General features: G+C 42.4%; 1 protein-coding gene across 3 annotated transcripts in view; it reads right to left on the bottom strand.

Moving 5' to 3' along the window:
* The window catches only part of LOC139414864 (DNA (cytosine-5)-methyltransferase 3A-like), a 76447-nt gene that overhangs the window by 13265 nt on the left and 39975 nt on the right, over positions 1-23207 (bottom strand). For all 3 annotated transcript variants that reach the window (XM_071162445.1, XM_071162446.1, XM_071162444.1), the window contains 11 exons: positions 21472-21631; positions 21215-21361; positions 18734-18778; positions 17688-17767; positions 17301-17413; positions 9137-9320; positions 4361-4445; positions 4006-4151; positions 2754-2844; positions 2530-2678; positions 37-122 (listed from right to left, as the gene is read on the bottom strand). In XM_071162445.1, the coding sequence (XP_071018546.1) occupies positions 37-122; positions 2530-2678; positions 2754-2844; positions 4006-4151; positions 4361-4445; positions 9137-9320; positions 17301-17413; positions 17688-17767; positions 18734-18778; positions 21215-21361; positions 21472-21631 (1286 nt within the window). The remainder of the gene's footprint in view (positions 1-36; positions 123-2529; positions 2679-2753; positions 2845-4005; positions 4152-4360; positions 4446-9136; positions 9321-17300; positions 17414-17687; positions 17768-18733; positions 18779-21214; positions 21362-21471; positions 21632-23207) is intronic.

The following is a 23207-nucleotide window of genomic DNA, read 5'->3' as shown; positions in this document are numbered from 1 at the left end:
TCATTATTCTGGTTATTCTGATTCAGTGTGTCTTACCGCCCCATGCCCGGCAGGTTTCCCCAAAAGTATCTGGCGCGGTGAGCAGCAGACACTTCTTTGGCATCGATCATCACTGGGTTACACTGGAAAACACACACAGTTAGACAGTAATGTCCTCAGCAACACTCCACAGACAACAATGAATACATTATGTACCTCTCATGGCCAAATGGGGGCAGCAACGCCCCACAGACGTCAATGATGTCGCTCTTGTTGCTGGTGATTCTCAGATCCACCTCTACGTAGACGACACCATTCTGTATACTTCTGGCCCTTCTTTGGACACCTTGTTAACTAACCTCCAGATGTGCTTCAATGCCATACAACTCTCCTTCCGTGGCCTCCAACTGCTCTTAAATGCAAGTAAAACTAAATGCATGCTCTTCAACCGATGGCTGCCCGCACCTGCCCGCCCGTCCAGCATCACTACTCTGGATGGTTCTGACTTAGAATATGTGGACAACTACAAACACCTAGGTGTCTGGTTAGACTGTAAACTCTCCTTCCAGACTCACATTAGTGTTTTCTATCCTAAGCTGTCAATTATATGCATATTCTAGCATCTTGTCCTGACAAAATATCCTGTTTACCACGGGAACGTTTTTTTTATTTCCCTGTTGTGACTAGGGGGCAGTATTTTCATTTTTGGGAAAAAAACGTTCCCGTGGTAAACAGGATATTTTGTCAGGACAAGATGCTAGAATATGCATATAATTGACAGCTTAGGATAGAAAACACTCTAATGTTTCCAAAACTGTAAAAATATTGTCTGTGAGTATAACAGAACTGATGTTGCAATCCAATCCGGAAGTGCCCCATGTTTTGAAAGCGCTGCATTCCAATGAGTCCCTATTGAGCAGTGAATGGGCTATCAACCAGATTACTTTTTCTCCGTATTCCCCAAGGTGTCCACAGCATTGTGACGTAGTTTTATGCATTTATGTTGAAGAATACCCGTAAGCGGCTACATTGCGCAACTGGTCACCTGATGCTGCCAGAGAGATTCTCGCGTAAAATACAGAGGTAGCCATTACTCCAATCGGTCCTACTGAAAAACGAATTGTCCCGATGGATATATTATCGAATAGATATTTGAAAAACTACCGATTATAAACAACGTTTGCCATGTTTCTGTCGATATTATGGAGCTAATTTGGAATATTTTTAGCCGTTTTCGTGACTGCAATTTCCGGGCGATTTCTTAGACAAACGTGAAGAACATATTTCGCCTACAAAAATAATATTTTTGGAAAAAAGGAACATTTGCTATCTAACTGGGAGTCTTGTGAGTGAAAACATCCAAAGCTCATCAAAGGTAAACTATATAATTTGATTGCTTTTCTGATTTCCGTGACCAAGTTACCTGCTGCTAGCTGGACAAAATGCTATGTCTAGCTTTGGCTGTAAAGCATATTTTGAAAATCTGAGATGACAGGGTGATTAACAAAAGGCTAAGCTGTGTCTCAATATATTTCATTTGTGATTTTCATGAATAGGAATATTTTCTAGGGATATTTATGTCCGTTGCGTTATACTAAATGAGTGCCAGGCGATGATTACGCTCCCGCATGCGGGATGGGGAGTCACTAGAGTCACTACTACATCTCCAATCCAAAATTAAATCTAGAATCGGCTTCCTATTTTGCAACAAAGAATCCTTCACTCATACTGCCAAACATACCCTCGTAAACTGACCATCCTACCGATCCTTGACTTCGGGGATGTCATTTACAAAATAGCCTCCAACACTCTACTCAACAAATTGGATGAAAGTCTATCACAGTGCCATCCGTTTTGTCACCAAAGCCCCATATACTACCCACCACTGCGACCTGTACACTCTCGTTGGCTGGCCCTTACTTCATACTCGTCGCCAAACCCACTGGCTCCAGGTCATCTACAAGTCTTTGCTAGGTAAAGCCCTGCCTTATATCAGTTCACTGGTCACCATAGCAGCACCCACGCGCTCCAGCAGGTATATCTCTCTGGTCACCCCCAAAGCCAATTCCTCCTTTTCTTCCAGTTCTCTGCTGCCAATGACTGGAACAAACTGCGAAAATCACTGAAGCTGGAGACTCATATTTCCCTCACTAGCTTCAAGCACCAGCTGTCAGAGCAGCTCACAGATCATTGCACCTGTACATAGCTCATCTGTAAATAGCCCATCCAACTACCTCTTCCCATACTGTATTTATTTTGCTTCTTTGCACCCAGGTATCTCTACTTGCGCATTCATCTTCTGTTAATTGATTTGCTAATTGAGTGACTATCAGTGACTGACATAAAAAGAGAAAAACTGCTAATGCACAACCACATTTATTCTATTGATTGATGCAACAGTAAGTTCAGACCCCGACTGAGTTATTCTTTGGTGGGAGAGGGGGGGGGATTGATCTGAAGGCCGCATATCACCATATCACCAGTTGCCCATCCCTGCTCTAGAGCAAATGCCCAATCAACATTAATGTGTGTGCGTGCATGTGTGTGTACCTCGAGGAATCGTGAGATGTCTCTCTTGTCGCTGATCCCCATGGCAACGACGTTCTCAAAGAGCCAGAAGAATGGTCGGTGGTCGTCTGGTTTGGGACGGGCCTCATGGAGCAGCCGGTAAAACTCAAAGAACAGCCGTCCAGTACCCTCTGTGGGGTGGACACAGACTTTATTATGAGGGACATTTCACAGGAAGATACTGATGAAATGTGAGACACACCCACCGAAGAGTCCCTTCCTGGCGGGGTTGACGATGGACAGATCATTACAGGGACTTCCTCCAATCACCAGGTCAAACGGACCCCAGTCCTGGATCTACAGACAGAAAGTATGGTGTTCAGTCAGTAGCTTAGTCTGAACCAGACCACAGGACACTAGTCTGTGTCCTGTTTCTGTAGTGAGACAGCTTGATGTACAGGACACCCCCTGGACATGACACTAGTCTACCTCCTGTTTCCATAGTGAGACAGCGTGATGTACAGGACACCCCCTGGACAGGACACTAGTCTACCTCCTGTTTCCATAGTGAGAATGTAAAGATGGCGCCAGAGGGGATGGCTGCCGTTTTATTGACTCTTAACCAACCGTGCTCTTTTGTTTGTTTTTCCGCATTATTTGTAATTTATTTTGTACATAATGTTGCTGCTACCATCTCTTATGACCAAAAATAGTTTCTGGAAATCACAAGATTACTCACCTTGGACTGAAAGAAGAATTTCTCTTTAATGAGTCGGACAAGAATAACATACAGCTGGCGGGTTTTACACTGTATCGGCAGGATAGAACAGCAGCCTCTGGTAAGACAAGGGGTGACGGTCTATGTATATTTGTAAACAACAGCTGGTGCACGATATCTAAGGAAGTCTCAAGGTTTTGCTCACCTGAGGTAGAGTATCTCATGATAAGCTGTAGACCACACTATTTACCTAGAGAGTTTTCATCTGTATTTTTCGCAGCTGTTCACATACCACCTCAGTCAGAGGCTGGCACTAAAACCGCACCAAATGAGCTGTATTCCGCCATAAGCAAAGAGGAAAACGCTCATCCAGAGGCGGCACTCCTAGTGGCCGGGGGCTTTAATACAGGGAAACTTAAATCCGTTTTACCTGATTTCTACCAGCATGTTAAATGTGCAACCAGAGGGGAAAAAAAACTTTACTCCACACACAGAGACGCATACAAAGCTCTCTCACCCTCCATTTGGAAAATCTGACCATAATTATATCCTCCTGATTCCTGCTTACAAGCAAAAATTAAAGCAGGAAGCACCAGTTACTCTGTCAATAAAAAAGTGGTCAGATGAAGCAGAGGAGGAAAGAGGAGGGAAGAGGAGGAGGAGGGGAGGAGAGGAAAAGAGGAGGAAAGAGGAGGAGAAGAGGAAGTTGGAAGAAGAGGAGAGAAGTGGCGGAGGAGAGGAGAAGAGGAGGAGGGAAGGAAAGGAGGAGAGCAGAACAGGAGAGAAGAGAGAAGACTCACGTGTTTGCGCGTGACGTTGCGTACGTCTCCAACATACATGATGGAACCATGGTGACGTACGATCCCCACGGTGATAGAATCCTCACACACCTCTGAAGCCACGTACCTGTCCACCTGAATACCTAGGTCCCTGAGCACCAACAGACCTACACACACACACACACACACAGATACATTAAAGACACATATACATATATAAAAATATATATATATATTTTTTTAATTACACAAAAACATACACACACACACACACACACACACACACACACACACACACACACACACACACACACACACACACACACACACACACACACACACACACACACACACACACACACACTGGTGTTCTGACCTGTGGCGATACCGTCGAACAGAGAGAGGACTCTGATTGGCTGTCTCCTCTCAGCTGCTACAGGAGGGTACAACCTGGCTGCCTCCTAGAAGAGGTTTGAGAGGGGGGAGGGATTCAATGTCATCCTTGTGATCCTCAGCCATAAAACATTTAGAGATGTTTACATGTTTTAATGTGTTGGTCTAAAGCAGGGGTATCAAACTGGTTCCCCGTTCCACATAACTGGTTCCCCGTTCCACATATCTGAACACATAACTGGTTCCCCGTTCCACGCACACCTTACTCAACTATGCAACTAATCAGCAAGTGTGCCAGGTAGTTGTTGGAAACCAAATTTATGAAACTACTCGCTAATTCACAGGAGAGCCATTTGAAAGTAAACGTTTTTTTTATCAGAAATGCCTTCTGGAACATGTGAACTTTTGTGTGTTTTAATAACAGACTTGAATGCCATCTGTAAATACAATTGTTAAATTATGAACCTAGTTGATTTAGCCACCGAAAAAGTCAGCAACCTTCCCACTAGCAATGATTGGCTGAGATAATGAGTGGGCTGGACATGCCGAGAGATGAGTTAGGATTGGTCTGCCATATAGCATGCTTCTGTCTATTTGAGTTGGTCAGCATGTGTAGGTAATCCTGTCTAACGCAGCTTTTTAAAAATGTATTGTGTAGTAAAACTTAACAAAAGACTCCAGTATGCAAGTATCCATTTCAATAGAATGTCACTGCAACAAGTGTTTCAGAACACTCTCGTCTGACTGTGCCAGAATGCAGAATAACTGATGAATTTACGAACACTCAACACCCGTTGAATATGGCCGTTGTCAGTAAACGTCGGCATAAAAGTTTATTAAATTGTTGCCAGGATCACAGTTACAGTCACCAACGCCCTGGATAACATGAAAACAGGCTAACCAGCTCTGCTAGGGCGAGCAAAATGATCAGAGTTTGGGTGGGGGGCTAAAGTTTAAGATTATTCTTATGGCATTGCACACGATCAGTGTGAACCAGAGTGACTTGACACAACGGGCCAAGCAAGCTGTACAAACAGAAAATAGGTCATCCTGTCTAACGCTGCTTACATTTTTTTTTTTTGCTTAGTAGAACTGCATAAGTGTTGCTCTCCACTTTTAGAGTGTGAGGAAATGGAGAAAACACCTGCTTCAAACTAAGGGCAACCATGGCAACCGTGACAGAGAGGGAGAAGTGTACATCCATGAATACGGGTAAAATAGTTTAGATAGCTAAATTTTCAGATATGACACGTTTCTAATTTTGTCAGAAAGTCATTTTCATTTAAAGATAAAATGTACTGTTAGCTAGCTAGATAACGTTAGCTGATTGGCTAGCTAGCTAACATTACGTGGATGATCTGTGTAGTAATATTATTCGTACCTCAGAGCCATTTCCTTGGCTAGTTATAGCCTAATGTTAGCTGTCTAACATTGAACCTGGTTGGTTAGCTACCTGCAGATTAACGCTTTTTAAATATGTTTTATTTATTTAACCTTTATTCAATTTAGGCAAGCCAGTTAACAATACATTCTTATTACAATGACTGCCTACCAACAGGCAAAAATCCTCCTGCGTGGACGATGGCTGGGATTAAAAATAAAACAATAAAACACACACATCACGACAACACAACACAACACAACATAAAGGGAGATCTAAGACAACAACACAGCATGCTAGCAACACAATATGGCAGCAGCACAACATGGTAGCAGCACAAAACATGGTACACACATTATTGGGCACAGACAACAGCAAAAAGGGCAAGAAGGTAGAGACAACAATACATCACACAAAGCAGCCACAACTGTCAATCCATGATTGAGTCTTTGAATGAAGAGATTGATATAAAACTGTCCAGTTCGAGTGTTTGTTCCAGCTTGTTCCAGTCGCTAGCTGCAGCGAACTGAAAAGAGGAGCGACCCAGAGATGTGATGCTTTGGGGACCTTTAACAAAATGTGACTGGAAGAATAGGCGTTATACAGTTGAAGTCGGAAGTTTACATACACCTCCGCGAAAAACATTTAAACTCAGTTTTTCACAATTCCTGACATTTAATCCTAGTAAAAATTCCCTGTCTTAGGTCAGTTAGGATCACCACTTTATTTTAAGAATGTGAAATGTCAGAATACTAGTAGAGAGAATGATTTATTTCAGCTTTTATTTCTTTCATCACATTCCCAGTTGGTCAGAAGTTTACATAAACTCAATTAGTATTTGATAACATTGCCTTTAAATTATTTAACTTGGATCAAACATTTTGGGTAGCCTTCCACAAGCTTCCCATAATAATTTGGGTGAATTGTGGCCCATTCCTCCTGACAGAGCTGGTGTAACTGAGTCATGTTTGTAGGCCTCTTTGCTCGCACACACTTTTTCAGTTTTGCCCACAAATTTGCTATAGGCCACTCCAATACCTTGCCTTTGTTGTCCTTAAGCCATTTTGCCACAACATTGGAAGTATGCTTGGGGTCATTGTCCATTTGGAAGACCCATTTGCGACTAAGATTTAACTGATGTATTGAGATGTTGCTTCAATATATCCACATCATTTTCCTGCCTCGTGATCTATTTTGTGAAGTGCACCAGTCCCTCCTGCAGCAAAACACCCCCACAACATGATGCTGCCACCCACGTGCTTCACGGTTGGGATGGTGTTCTTTGGCTTGCAAGCCTCCCCCTTTTTCCTCCAAACATAAAAATGGTCATTATGGCCAAATAGGTCTATTTTTAATTCATCAGACCAGAGAATATTTCTCTAAAAAGTCCGATCTTTGTCCACATGTGCAGTTGCAAACCATAGTCTGGCTTTTTTCTGGCGGTTTTGGAGCAGTGGCTTCTTCCTTGGTGAGCGGCCTTTCAGGTTATGTCGATATAGGACTCATTTTACTGTGGATATAGATTACTTTTGTACCTGTTTCCTCTAGCATATTCACAAGGTCCTTTGCTATTGTTCTGGGATTGATTTGCACTTTTCGCACCAAAGTACGTTCATCTCTAGGAGACAGAACACGTCTCCTTCCTAAGCAGTATGACGGCTGCGTGGTCCCATGGTGTCCCATGGTGTTTATACTTGCGTCCTATTGTTTGACTCAATTGATGTCAATTAGCCTATCAGAAGCTTCTAAAGCCATGACATAATTTTCTGGAATTTTCCAAGCTGTTTAAAGCTACAGTCAACTTAGTGTATGTAAACTTCTGACCCACTGGAATTGTGATACAGTGAATTATAAGTGAAATAATCTGTCTGTAAACAATTGTTGGAAAAATGACTCGTGTCATATACAAAGAAGATGTCCTAACCGACTTGCCAAAACTATAGTTTGTTAACAAGAAATTTGTAGAGTGGTTGAAAAATGACTTTTAATGACTCCAACCTAAGTGTATGTAAACTTCCAACTTCAACTGTATGTGGAGGATGAGGGCTGCAGTAGGTATCTCAGATAGGAGGGAGTGAGGACTAAGAGGGTTTTATAAATAAGCATCAACCAGTGGGTCTTGCGACAGGTATACAGAGATGACCAGTTTACAGTGTATAGAGTGCAGTGATGTGTCCAATAAGTAGCATTGGTGGCAAATCTGTTGGCCGAATGGTAAAGCACATCTAGCAGCTCGAGAGCACCCCTACCTGCCAATTTATAAATTACGTGTCTAGCATGGGTAGGATGGTCATCTGAATCAGGGTTAGTTTGGCAGCTGGGGTGAAAGATGAATGATTACGATAGAGGGAACCAAGTCTAGATTTAACCTTAGCTAGCTAGCTACATGTCATAACAAAAGACTCCACTATGCAAGTATCCATTTCAATAGAATATGAATGATGTCACTGCGACAGCTACTGGCTATCTACTCTGATTTCAGAGCACTCTCGTCTGTGTGTCAGAGCGCAGAATAACTGTTGAATTTACAAACGCTCAACACCTGTTGAATATGGCCGGTGTCAGTAAAAGTTGGCAAAAAAACGTTTGTTGCCAGCAGCACAGTTGTAGTCACCAACACTCTGGATAACATAAAAACAACTTAACCAGCTCTGCTAGGGCGAATAAAATGGTCAGAGTGAGCTGTTCTCTCATTTCTGTCTGGAAGTAGCTAGCAAGCTATCCAACGTTAGCCAGTTAGCTTGGGTGCTTGACTGCTGTTGTTGGGACAGAACGCTCGGATCAACCCTTAAAGGGCTGGGTGGGGCTAAAGCTTAAGAGGGTGTGAACAATGCTGAATGGGTGGGGCTAAAGCTTAAGAGGGTGTGAACAATGCTGAATGGGTGGGGCTAAAGCTTAAGAGGGTGTGAACAATGCTGAATGGGTGTAGACAAAGAAGACTTCTCCAGTAGGCACCAAAACATTCAAAGGCAATTTTCTCAAAAAAGGTTACAAGTTTATCAACGTTCAAAGCAGAATTAATTTCCCATTGTTCCTCAACTGTAGTGTATGATATACCCTTTTCTAGCTCTGAGACTCTACTTTCATCCAATGTAAAACAAAAACTGTTGCAAAATAAGACTGAATCAAGCTGATCGGTCACATATGTGGAACTGGGGGACCAGTTATGTGGAACGGGGGACCAGTTATGCGGAACGGGGGACCAGTTATGTGGAACGGGGGACCAGTTATGTGGAACGGGGGACCAGTTATGTGGAACGGGGGACCAGTTATGTGGAACGGGGAACCAGTTATGTGGAACGGGGGACCAGTTTGATACCCCTGCTTTAGACCAACACATTAAAACATGTAAACATCTCTACGTGACCTTTGACTTACAAATTCCTGTTCATGGTTGTTAGCGAAGAACACCTGTAGTCGTGACGGCCAGTCGTCGCGTCGTCGAAGTAACCCGTGTGTGTTGTGTGTTTCACACATGTAGCAGTTCCAGGGGTCCTCTCTGATCGCAGCTGACGCCGAACCCAAACCCACCAAAAGATCCACACACTCCACACAGAAACACCTAAACACACACACATGCACACAGACATCATAAAATGCAAGAATAGGAAATAGTCCTAGAGACAACAGAACTAGAATCTACAACAGAGAGGTATATTTTCTGGATGACCTAAATATTAACTGGCTTTCATCAAGCCCTCAAGAAAAAGTTTCAAACAGTAACCAGTGCCTAATCCCTGGTTAAGGATATCAGTTAACCTACCAGTGTAGTTACAAACAGCACAAGAATGAAATCATCAACATGTGTTGATCACATCTTTACTAAAGCGGCACATATTTCGCTTCAAGGCAGTATCCAAATCCATAGGATGTAGTGTTCACAGTATAGTAGCCATTTCTATGAAAACCAAAGTTCCAAAAGCTGGGCCTATAATATTGGGTATAAGAGGTCATACATTACATTTTATAGTAATTCATATGTTGATGATGTAAAGAATATTTGTTATTCCAGTTACTAATAATCACTATGAAAATGTAAAAACTGTTAAATAATTATTTTTGACTAATTTCAGTAACCTAGGTGCATGTAGTGCACTACTTCACAGGAAAGACATTTGAACGTAAACTTTTATTTATTTATTTATCAATCAATATGTAAACTTTTTTTTAAATAATCTAAATGCTTTTTTTGGCGGAAATGCATTCTGGAAAATGTGAACTTTCATGTGCCTTAATAACAAACTTGTACGCCATCTGTATATACGAATAAAATTGTTAAACTACAAGCCTAGTTGGTTTAGCCACAGAAAAAGTCAGGAACCTTCCCGCTAGCCATGATTGGCTGAGATAATGAGATAGATGAGTTCCTTATTTTCAATGACGGCCTAGGAACAGTGGGTTAACTGCATGTTAACTGCCTCAGGGGCAGAACGACAGATTTGAACCTTGCCAGCTTGGGGGTTTGAACTTGCAACCTTCCGGTTACTAGTCCAACGCTCTAACCACTAGGCTACCCTGCCGCCCCAAGATAAGATAGTCTAGCTAGCTACATTTCCAAAGTTACACGTTTCTAATTTTGTCAGAAAGCGTACCGTTAGCTAGCTAGTTAACGTAAACTGGCAGGCTCGCTAGCTAACGTTATGCGTATGATCAGTGTATATTATTCATATCTCAGAGCCATTTGCATTGCTAGTTATAGCCTAATGTTAACTAGCTAGCTAACATTGAATTGAACCTGTTTGGTTAGCTACCTGCAGATTCATGCAGGGTAGTAAAATTATGAGTTGGGATTATGGTTCATTGTTTAGCTAGCTACGTGTCTAAAAAAATACTCCACTATGCAAGTAACCATTTCCATAGACTGTTCATGATGTCACTACTCCAATTTCAGAACACTCGTCTGAGGGTGCCAGAGCACAGAATAACTGACAAATTTACAAACGCTCAACACCCCTTGAATATGGCCGGTTGGCAACAAAAAAAAGCATAATTTTAAAAAGTTGGTAAAAAAAAAGCGCAATTAAATTGTTGCTAGCAGCACTGTTGCAGTCACCAAAAACAGCCTAACCAGCTCTGCTAGGATGAGTAAAATGGTCAGAGTGAGCTGTTCCCTCATTTTTGTGTGGAAGTAGCTAGCAAGCTAGCCAATGTTAGCCAGTTAGCTTGGTGCTTGACTGCTGTTGTGAGGTCAGGGCGTCCAGTGTGCACTCTGAACGCTCCAAGAGTGAACTTCTCAGAATTTATGAACGGACAATCAAACAATGCTCTGAGTTTACGAACGCCCAGAGCGCACTCCAGATTGAGTTTACAAACACACCCATTATAACCTTGGACCTCTCGGAGGTGGGGCTCCCATCTGGTGTGTAAAGTAGATGGAGCACTGAAGTAGGAAGCCACAGAATTTAGATGGGGAACCGTCATATTTATACGGGAGGGACAAATGTGCATCGCTGACCTGAGCAAGTTCCTGAATGGACCATTGTGCTGGCTTGCTGGGTTGACTGGTTGTAGAGTATCCTCCACTAGTCCTCCGGACATGTTCGACACGTTGCACACTGCAAAGAGCCTCTTCTGCACAACTGGGGACGACAATACTGACTGAGGAAAGAACCTACTGCGGCTTGCGAAAGTATTCACCCCCTTGGCATTTTTCCTATTTTGTTGCCTTAGAACCTGGAATTAAAATGGATGTTTGGGGGGTTTGTATCATTTGATTTACACAACATGCATACCACTTTGAAGATACAAAATATATTTTATTGTGAATCAAGCAAGAAATAAGACAAAAAAACAGAAACCATGAGCGTGCATAACTACTCGCCCCCTAAAAGTCAATGCTTTGTAGAGCCACCTTTTACAGCAATTACAGCTGCAAGTCTCTAGGGGTATGTCTCTATAAGCTTGGCACATCTGGCCACTGGGATTTTTGCCCATTCTTCAAGGCAAAACTGCTCCAGCTCCTTCAAGTTGGATGGGTTCCTCTGGTGTACAGCAATCTTTAAGTCATACCACAGATTCTCAATTAGATTGAGATCTGGGCTTTGACTAGGCCATTTCAATACATTTAAATGTTTCCCCTTAAACCACTTGAGTGTTACTTTAGCAGTATGCTTAGGATCATTGTCCTGCTGGAAGGTGAACCTCCGTCCCAGTCTCAAATCTCTGGAATACTGAAACTTGTGTCCCTCAAGAATTTCCCTGTATTTAGCGCCATCCATCATTCCACAACCTCTTTGGGATAGGGGACAGCATTTTCACTTTTGGATAAATAGCGTGCCCAATTTCAACTTCCTGCTACTCATGCCAAGAATATAAGATATGCATATTATTAGTAGATTTGGATAGAAAACACTCTGAAGTTTCTAAAACTGTTTGAATCATGTCTGTGAGTATAACAGAACTTATGTAGCAGGCAAAACCTCGAGGACTAACCATTCAGAATAAAAACATGTTTTTATTGGGGAACTAGATTTCTAAGGCATTTGTTTGCAGTTCCTACCACTTCCACTGGATGTCACCAGTCTTTGGAAATAGGTTGAGGTTATTCCTTTGTGAAATGAAGAAGTATGGCCATCTTGGAACAAGGTAACGTTATGTGTACTGTTTGAGAGTTGCGCAAGACTAAAAAAGTAGCGTTAGTTTGTTATCCTCCTGTATTGAAAACAGATAGACCCGTCTTCAATTTGATCGATTATTAACGTTTAAAAATACCTAAAGTTGTATTACAAAAGTAGTTTGAAATGTTTTGGCAAAGTTTACAGGTAACTTTTGAGATATTTTGTAGTGACGTTGCGCAAATTGGAAGCTGTTTTTTTCTGGATCAAACGCGCCAAATAAATTGATATTTTGGATATATATCGACGGAATTAATCGAACAAAAGGACCATTTGTGATGTTTATGGGACATATTGGAATGCCAACAAAAGAAGCTCGTCAAAGTTAAGGCATGATTTATATTTTATTTCTGTGTTTTGTGTGGTGCCTGCAGGGTTGAAATATGCTATTCTATCTTTGTTTACTGTTGTGCGATCATCAGATAATAGCTTCTTATGCTTTCTCCTGATTATTTTCCTCTACTTAGATGACTGCATTGATAGGATTGGCTCTGCTGCTTATGTTAGTAAGTTAGATTTGCTAAAAGGTTATTGGCAGGTGCCTCTGACCTCTCTGCTTTCGGTACAACTGCTAACTTCGTACAACACACTGTGATGCCCTTTGGAATGTGCAATGCACCTGCTACTTTTCAGCAGCTAGTTAACATTGTGTTTGCGGATGTGCCAAATTGTACTGCTTACCTTGACGATGTGGTGATTTATTTGTCTACTTGGTCTGATCATCTCGCCACCTTAAAGTGTGTTTCAGCGGTTGGAGAATGATTCCTTAACCCTCCATTTGGCCAAGTGTGAGTTTGGGAAGGCTACTGTGAATTACTTAGGGAAGCAGGTGGGACAAGATCAAGTGCACCCAGTTTCTGCAAAGTGGAAGCAATTGTTGCTTTTCCTGCTCCCACGACTCGCCTCCAATTGCGCAGATTCCTGGGGATGGTAGGGTACTATCGTACATTCTGTAAGAATTTCTCTACGGTAGTAGCTCCCCTTACATTTCTGCTTAGTCCCAAAGTACCATTTAAGTGGTCCCAGGAATGTAACTATGCTTTGAGTCCGCCACAGTGCTACTTTGTAGTGCCCCAGTGTTTTCCGCCCCCAACTTTGACAAATCTTTTAAGTTGTAGGTAGACGCTAGTAGTGGGGGTGGGTGCAGTTCTCTTGTCAGTTTCTTCTCCCGTAAGTTCAACTCGTGTCAGTCAAGATACTCCACAATTGAACAAGAGACACTTTATTGCCAGCTTTACAGTTTATAGAGGTATATGTGGGCTCCAGTGCCTTGCCTGTACTGGTCTTCACGGATCATAATACTTTAGTGTTTCTAAAGCAGATGTACAATCAGAACCGCCACCAGATGTACAATATACAGATTCACTATGTGAAGGGTTCGGCGAACGTGTTGGGTTTTGTTATTGCAAACTGGAAGTTTCCATGTTTTGGGGTGGGCGTGTTACGTTCCCCAGTTTCTTTTTTTTTTTTGAATTTTACCCCTTTTTCTCCCCAATTTCGTAGTATCCAATTGTTGTAGTAGCTACTATCTTGTCTCATCGCTACAACTCCCGTACGGGCTCGGGAGAGACGAAGGTTGAAAGTCATGCGTCCTCCGATACACAACCAACCAAGCCGCTGCTTCTTTAACACAGCGCACATCCAACCCGGAAGCCAGCCGCACCAATGCGCCGGAGGAAACACCGTGCACCTGGCCACCTTGGCTAGCGTACACTGCGCCCAGCCCGCCACAGGAGTCGCTGGTGCGCGATGAGACAAGGACACCCCTACCGACCAAGCCCTCCCTAACCCGGTCGCGGCCGGTTACGACAGAGCCTGGGCGCGAACCCAGGACTCTGATGGCACAGCTGGCGCTGCGTACAGCGCCCTTAACCACTGCGCCACCCGGGAGGCACGTTCCCCAGTTTCTGTGTTGTTGTGGGTTTGTATGTACTGTATGTGTATATATTTCAGGAAATGGCTTCCTGGATTCCCCCAAGTAGCTGATTGGTCAGCCCAATTGCGGATTAGTGGTCTGATCCCGCCCTCTCGTCAAGGGATACAGCTGTCGGCAATTACAAACTCCTTCTGCAGCTGGATAAAAGCTAGTGTTCCTTTGTTGCTCAGAGAGAGCTTCTTTGATGTCCTGTGTTGGTCGTTGCTCAGAGACAGTTTTTGTCAATTATTTTGTAGCCCGGTCCTGCTGAGGTATGTGTATGCAAAAAGGACTGTGTTTGTGATTATTGATATTGTTCACTTTACGTTAGTAATTATTCTGGTATTGTTCCCAGGGGGGAAGGCGAAGGCACCTGTGTTTAGGCAAGAGGCCTGGGGCATGCATATACCATTAGTATGTACGCTGTCTATGCACACTAGGTAAGACCTGGGCGGATCACCCCCTGTATTTTGATTAGCGCAACAGGTGGCGTTAAGAATAGGTAAGTAGTGGGTAGGCAGGTTAAGGTAGGAGAGGGGGCTCTTTAAATTGTACTTTCTTTGCTTTGGTTCCATCCAACCCTTTTCCCCACATTACCGTATTAAGGAAATAAATTCCCTGTAAACGGTCATATTCTCTGCCTCTGTCATCCTTACCTGCACCTACAATCACATACATCTTTCACTCCATGGGGAGTTGAGTGTAGCAGGGTGTTGCGCTCCCTCCAAGAGGTAACAGGTGTAGACAAAGAAGAGTTCTCCAGTAGGTGTACGAAAACATTTCAAGGGCCAATTTCTCAAAAGTGAGGTTACAAGTTCATCATCTTTCAAAGCATAATTATTTTCCCATTGTTCCTCAACTGTAGTGTATAATATACAATTTTCTAGCTATGAGTCTCTACTTTTATCCAATGTAAAAAACACAATTTCAAATGTTGCTACATAAGACCGAATCGAGCCGGTCGGTCACAAATTGTATGATTGAGAAAGATGAGGCAAAAGGAGTGACAAATAAGTCTGGCTGCACAACCGATTGGCAAATGTAGTGCAAACTGAGAAGTCATGTGACTGAACTGAATAAAAAGAAGAAACTATTCTATGAAACAAAGATGAATGATAGTGTCAAAAGCATTGGAGCTTTTGATTTATGAAAAGTGAATGTGGAAGAGGGGAAATAATTATTGTTGTCTATCAACAATGACAAGCCACCTGGATCTGACAACTTGGATGCGAAATTACTGAGGAAAATAGAGGACGATATTGGCACTCTGATTTGCCACATCTTCAATCTAAGCATACTAGAAAGTGTGCCCTTAGACTTGGAGGGAAGCAAAATTCATTCCACTACCTAAGAATAGTAAACCCCCTAGAGAGAGTATAACTACACTAAATATAGTAGAACTACAGTAGAGATAGTAGAACTACACTAAATATAGTATAAATACACTACATATAGTATAACTACAGTAGAGATAGAACTACAGTAAATATATTATAACTACAGTACACTAGAACTAGAGAACAGATAATTACGGTAGAGACAGAACTACAGTAGAGATAGTAGTACTACAGTAAATATAGTATAACTACAGTAGAGATAGTAGAACTACAGTAAATATAGTATAACTACAGTGGAGATAGTAGAACTAGAGTAGATACAGAACTACAGTAGAGATAGTAGAACTACACTACATATAGTATAACTACAGTAAATATAGTAGAACTAAAGTAGAGATAGTATAACTACAGTAGAGATAGAACTACAGTAAATATAGTATAACTACAGTAGAGATAGTAGAACTACAGTAAATATAGTAGAACTACAGTAAATATAGTATAACTACAGTAGAGATAGTAGAACTACAGTAGAGATAGTAGAACTACACTAAATATAGTATAACTGCAGTAAATATAGTAGAACTACAGTAGAAATAGTAGAACTACACTAAATATAGTAGAACTACACTAAATATAGTAGAACTACACTAAATATAGTAAAACTACAGTAGACACTAGAACTAGAGAACAGATAATTACAATAGAGACAGTAGAACTACAGTGGAGATAGTAGAACTACACTAAATATAGTAGAACTACACTACATATAGTATAACTACAGTAAATATAGTAGAACTACAGTAGAGATAGTAGAACTACAGTAGAGATAGTAGAACTACAGTAAATATAGTAGAACTACAGTGGAGATAGTAGAACTACACAAAATATAGTAGAACTACACTACATATAGTATAACTACAGTAAATATAGTAGAACTAGAGTAGAGATAGTATAACTACAGTAGAGATAGTAGAATTACAGTGGAGATAGAACTACAGTAAATATAGTATAACTACAGTAGACACTAGAACTAGAGAACAGATAATTACAGTAGAGACAGTAGAACTACAGTAGAGATAGTAGAACTACAGTAAATATAGTATAACTACAGTAGAGATAGTAGAACTACAGTAAATATAGTAGAACTACAGTGGAGATAATAGTACAGTAAATATAGTATAACTACAGTAGACACTAGAACTAGAGAACAGATAATTACGGTAGAGACAGTAGAACTACAGTAGAGATAGTATAACTACAGTAAATATAGTATAACTACAGTAGAGATAGTATAACTACAGTAGAGCTAGTATAACTACACTACATATAGTATAACTACAGTAGAGATAGTATAACTACACTACATATAGTTTAACTACAGTAGAGATAGTAGAACTACAGTAGAGATAGTATAACTACAGTAGAGATAGTAGAACTACACTAAATATAGTATAACTGCAGTAAATATAGTAGAACTACAGTAGAGATAGTAGAACTACACTAAATATAGTAGAACTACACTAAATATAGTATAACTACAGTAGACACTAGAACTAGAGAACAGATAATTACAATAGAGACAGTAGAACTACAGTAGCGATAGTAGAACTAGAATATAGTTGAACTAGAGTAGATATAGTAGAAATAGTCAAGTATGTGTGTGTGTATGCGCTGACCTGCAGCAGTTGTTGTTTCCACACATCAAGACCTCCCGTCCTCCACAGCAGATAGTGCAGTACGACTGGTATCCATCATCATCGTATTGGTACGCACACTCCAAGAAACAGTTCTACACACACCCACACACCTTTAAACTCCAAGAAACAGTTCTACACACACCCACACACCTTTAAACACCAGGAACAGTTCTACACACACCCACATACCTTAAACTCCAGGAATAGTTCTACACACACCCACATACCTTAAACTCCAGGAATAGTTCTACACACACCCACACACCTTTAAACTCCAGGAACAGTTCTACACACACCCACATACCTTAAACTCCAGGAAAAGTTCTTAGGACAATACAAACTCTTACAGAGGGCGGGTCTGTTTACCTTGCAGCTCTGACACATGGCTCCGATGAAGAGAGGGTGTTCCAGAGAGACGTTGAGGCTACCACAGGAGATACATATATCTACACACACACACACACACACACACACACACACACACACACACACACACACACACACACACACACACACACACATACAGAAGTCATAAAATGTTAGCAAGAAGTGGCAATAATAGAACTACAGTAGAGATAGTAGAACTAGAGTAGAGTTGGTAGACCTAGAGTTGAGACAGTAGAACTAGAGTAGAGTTGGTAGACCTAGAGTAGAGACAGTAGAACTAGAGTAGAGATAGTAGACCTAGAGTAGAGTTGGTAGACCTAGAGTAGAGACAGTAGAACTAGAGTAGAGATAGTAGACCTAGAGTAGAGGCAGTAGAACTCCAGTAGAGACAGTAGAACTACAGTAGAGATAGTAGACCTAGAGTAGAGACAGTAGAACTAGAGTAGAGATAGTAGACCTAGAGTAGAGGCAGTAGAACTAGAGTAGAGACAGTAGAATTACAGTAGAGATAGTAGACCTAGAGTAGAGACAGTAGAACTAGAGTAGAGATAGTAGACCTAGAGTAGAGTTGGTAGACCTAGAGTAGAGACAGTAGAACTAGAGTAGAGATAGTAGACCTAGAGTAGAGGCAGTAGAACTAGAGTAGAGACAGTAGAACTACAGTAGAGATAGTAGACCTAGAGTAGAGACAGTAGAACTACAGTAGAGATAGTAGACCTAGAGTAGAGGCAGTAGAACTAGAGTAGAGACAGTAGAATTACAGTAGAGATAGTAGACCTAGAGTAGAGGCAGTAGAACTAGAGTAGAGATAGTATAACTATAGCACACAGTATGTCTACAGTAGATACAGTAGAACTATTGTAGAGATAGAACAACAATGGAGATAGTAGAACTACAGTAGAGACAGTAGAACTAGAGCAGATAGAGTAGAACTACAGTAGAGATAGTAGAACTAGAGTAGAGACAGTAGAACTATAGAACTAGGATGGAGATTGTAGGACTTCAGTAGAGATAGAGATGTTTACCTTCCATGTTCCTGGTCTTCTGTCTGATCTCTTGGATGAGTCTTTCTGAAACACAACAAAATCTTATGCCGAGTGTACACTACACAACTTTCAAAATCCTAACATCGCTGTGCCTCTCACTGTCTTGCCTGTCGTTTTTTTGTCTTGTCAATGTAGTGTTGCTCACACTAAACGATCTGGCACAGACGGGGTCACACATTACAAGATTCTTCACTTGATTCTCCATACCACCACGATGTCTTGCGAAAACAATGATGTGATGATGTTATAAGATTATTAACGTAGCTACAATGAGCTGTGGCTCAAAGCAGCCTTATAAACGTTTTCAGTCAGACATTCACAATTGCCATACAGAGGTGACATTTTTGAATTGAATAACGTTACTTGTGAACTTCAGAGCTGTAATGATTTGACACTTTGGCTTTGGTTAAAGGCAAGTAAAAACGCATACTAGTAGTAGTCATGGCTCCTGCTCCAGAGTCTACACATTCTGGGTGATGCGAAACAACGTCATCATATCACTGGCATCTTCTCCTCGCGAGCTCTCATTGGCTATTGTTGATCACCATTTTCAAAACTTGTTCAAATCAAACATGTTTCAAAATATTGGGACGCCTGGGACTGCTCAAAGAAGTGATCAGTAGCCCTCAGATTGCGTCTCATTAACTGTTGTGAGTAGCCAATGACATCAAATCGAGCTTTTGTATCTGTAAAGCTGGTGGCCTACACAGGGTTATGGCCAGCACTGGTGGCTCACATTTAAACAGTATTGCATGATGCTCAAAAGGCCCAAAGTCACAAAATGAAATGTCCTTACAGCTGAGAGCATTAGTGTAAATAGAGGATGTCCCTCCACCCTTTTCCCCTTTTCTGATGAGAAACATCCAATCAACTTCACGCACAGTAATGAGGTCATTCACAAGAAAGATTTTACTAGTGATTGCTCTAACATTTAAAAGAACCATATTCAATGCGTGTGGGCCACTCTGCCCCTGGGGCATCTTTCTCAAGGTAACCAATGGAATAGAAAACCAAATGATTAACGTTCCAACCATGTTTTCTGACAGTCTCCAGTCTATCAGTAGCAGATAACAGTTTGTATGAACTCACTAGAAGACAAAGTTAAATGAACATAAATGAGGTCACTCACAATAACCACAGCACCATTTCTACAGTTGATATGCTGTCCAAGTTCTCTGTTGGTTTTTCTGACAGGGAAGACTGGAGCTCTACGAGACCCTGTCTGTCAGTCTCTAAAACAGGTTGATGTTGCTGGGACTGGAGCCCTACGAGACCCTGTCTGTCAGTCTCTAAAACAGGTTGATGTTGCTGGGACTGGAGCCCTACGAGACCCTGTCTGTCAGTCTCTAAAACAGGTTGATGTTGCTGGGACTGGAGCCCTACGAGACCCTGTCTGTCAGTCTCTAAAACAGGTTGATGTTGCTGGGACTGGAGCCCTACCAGACCCTGTCTGTCAGTCTCTAAAACAGGTTGATGTTGCTGGGACTGGAGACCTACGAGACCCTGTCTGTCAGTCTCTAAAACAGGTTGATGTTGCTGGGACTGGAGCCCTACGAGACCCTGTCTGTCAGTCTCTAAAACAGGTTGATGTTGCTGGGACTGGAGCCCTACGAGACCCTGTCTGTCAGTCTCTAAAACAGGTTGATGTTGCTGGGACTGGAGCTCTACGAGACCCTGTCTGTCAGTCTCTAAAACAGGTTGATGTTGCTGGGACTGGAGCCCTACGAGACCCTGTCTGTCAGTCTCTAAAACAGGTTGATGTTGCTGGGACTGGAGCCCTACGAGACCCTGTCTGTCATCCTCTAAAACAGTTTGATGTTGCTGGGACTGGAGCCCTACGAGACCCTGTCTGCCAGTCTCTAAAACAGGTTGATGTTGCTGGGACTGGAGCCCTACCAGACCCTGTCTGTCAGTCTCTAAAACAGGTTGATGTTGCTGAGACTGGAGCCCTACGAGACCCTGTCTGTCAGTCTCTAAAACAGGTTGATGTTGCTGGGACTGGAGCCCTACCAGACCCTGTCTGTCAGTCTCTAAAACAGTTTGATGTTGCTGGGACTGGAGCCCTACGAGACCCTGTCTGTCAGTCTCTAAAACAGTTTGATGTTGCTGGGTCTGGAGCCCTACGAGACCCTGTCTGTCAGTCTCTAAAACAGGTTGATGTTGCTGGGACTGGAGCCCTACGAGACCCTGTCTGTCAGTCTCTAAAACAGGTTGATGTTGCTGGGACTGGAGCCCTACGAGACCCTGTCTGTCAGTCTCTAAAACAGGTTGATGTTGCTGAGACTGGAGCACTAGTATGGGCTAGTTGATCTGGACATTTCAAGTTATAAATATCTCTCTACGGTCTGTAATGACTGACATGACAAGAGGAACTGATGAGGCAGTATCCACCTAGTGCATTCTACTATTACAACTTTAAAGAGTCGGACTGAGTAGAGACTTTAGCATGTGTGTGTTTACCTCTAGTCCCCTCATCGATGACCTCTCTGATCTTGGGTTTCTCAGCAACGTTCTTGCGGGGCCTCTTGGTCGGAGGGGGTGGGGTGTAAGCTTCCTCTGGCTCCACCCACATCTCAGGATACACGTCCTTATATGGGTGTCTCTCCTCTGGGGGGAGGGTCAAACAACAGGAAACACTTACTTATGTGTGTGTGTGTGTGTGTGTGTGTGTGTGTGTGTGTGTGTGTGTGTGTGTGTTTGTGTGTGTGTATGTGTACCATCAGGGGGGTCCAGACTCTGAGGTCCGCTGGGCAGGAAGCCTGTCATGGCCCATTCTATCAACTTCCTGTTCTGCTTCTGTAGCTCCGCCCCCCCACCCTCTGCATCATCACCACCATCACAAGAGGGGAGAGGCCTGCCGGCACGCTTGCTCGCCACCTAAACGCACACACACACACACACACGCACACGCACACGCACAGTAAAAAAATTGACAACAGGGTTTCAGCATGCTTATAGGAAGGACATTCAACAAGCACAGCAATTATACAAATTACTGAAGACTGGCTGAGAGAAATTGATTATAAAAACAATGTGGGGGCTGTTTTGTTAGAATTCAGTGCGGCTTTTGATCATTGTCATTGTCTGCTGCTGGAAAAACGTATGAGTTATGGCTTTACACCCCCTGCTATATTGTGGATAAAGAGTTACCTGTCTAACAGTACACAGATGGTGTTCTTTAATGGAAGCCTCTCCAACATAATCCAGTTAGAATCAGGAATTCACAGGGCAGCTGTCTAGGCCCATTACTTTTTTCAATCTTTACTAATGACATGCCACTGGCTCTGAGTAAAGCCAGTCTGTCTATGTATGTGGATGACTCAACACTTCAGCTATTACTGTGAGTGAAATCACTGAAACACTTAACAAAGTGCTGCAATCAGGGAAAAGTATTTCTTGCCACTCATTCTGAAACTGACTGCAGCTCCTTAAGTTTTGCAGTGGGAAGTCGTTAGTACCAATTGGTCCTGAACAGGGCAGCATGGCTGGCCCTTAAATGTAGACGAAGAGTCAGCATGGCTGGCCCATAAATGTAGACGAAGAGTCAGCATGGCTGGCCCTTAAATGTTAGACGAAGAGTCAGCATGGCTGGCCCTTAAATGTAGACGAAGAGTCAGCATGGCTGGCCCTTAAATGTAGACGAAGAGTCAGCAAGGCTGGCCCTTAAATGTAGACGAAGAGTCAGCATGGCTGGCCCTTAAATGTAGATGAAGAGTCAGCATGGCTGGCCCTTAAATGTAGACGAAGAGTCAGCATGGCTATCTCTTCTGCTGGAGGAGAGATTGACTTTATCACCCTTTGGCTTTATGAGAGGTATTGGCATGTTGAAAGCACCGAGCTGTCTGTTTAAACTACTGGCACAGACCTCAGACACCCATGACTAATCCATAACACATGTCACCAGAGGTCTCTTCACAATGTAACAAGTGCAATGTAACAATAATATTTAGACTTAGGGATGCCACCCATTAGATAAAATACTGAACGGTTCCATATTTCACTGAAATAATAAAAGTTTTGTTTTCGAAATGATAGTTTCCGGATTCGACCATATTAATGACCAAAGGTGCGTATTTCTGTATGTTATTATGTTATAATTAAGTCTATGATTTGATAGAGCAGTCTGACTGAGCGATGGTTGGCAGCAGCAGGCTCGTGAGCATTCATGTGCGTTTTGCCAGCAGCTCTTCACAAGCACAGCGCTGTTTATGACTTCAAGCCTAACGGCTGGTGTAACCGATGTGAAATGGCTAGCTAGTTAGCTGGGTGTGCGTTAATAGCGTTTCAAACGTCACTCGCTCTGAGACTTGGAGTAGTTATTCCTCTGCAAGGGCCGCGGCTTTTGTGGAGCGATGGGTAACGCTGCTTCGATTGTGGCTGTTGTCGATGTGTTGCTGGTTCAAGCCCAGATAGGGGCGAGGAGAGGGATGGAAGCTATACTGTTACACTGGCA

The sequence above is a fragment of the Oncorhynchus clarkii genome, chromosome 8 (assembly GCF_045791955.1).
Source record: "Oncorhynchus clarkii lewisi isolate Uvic-CL-2024 chromosome 8, UVic_Ocla_1.0, whole genome shotgun sequence".
Taxonomy (NCBI): domain Eukaryota; kingdom Metazoa; phylum Chordata; class Actinopteri; order Salmoniformes; family Salmonidae; genus Oncorhynchus; species Oncorhynchus clarkii.
The sequence above is the reverse complement of the archived record's forward strand: the minus strand, read 5'-3'. Positions and strand labels throughout refer to the sequence as shown.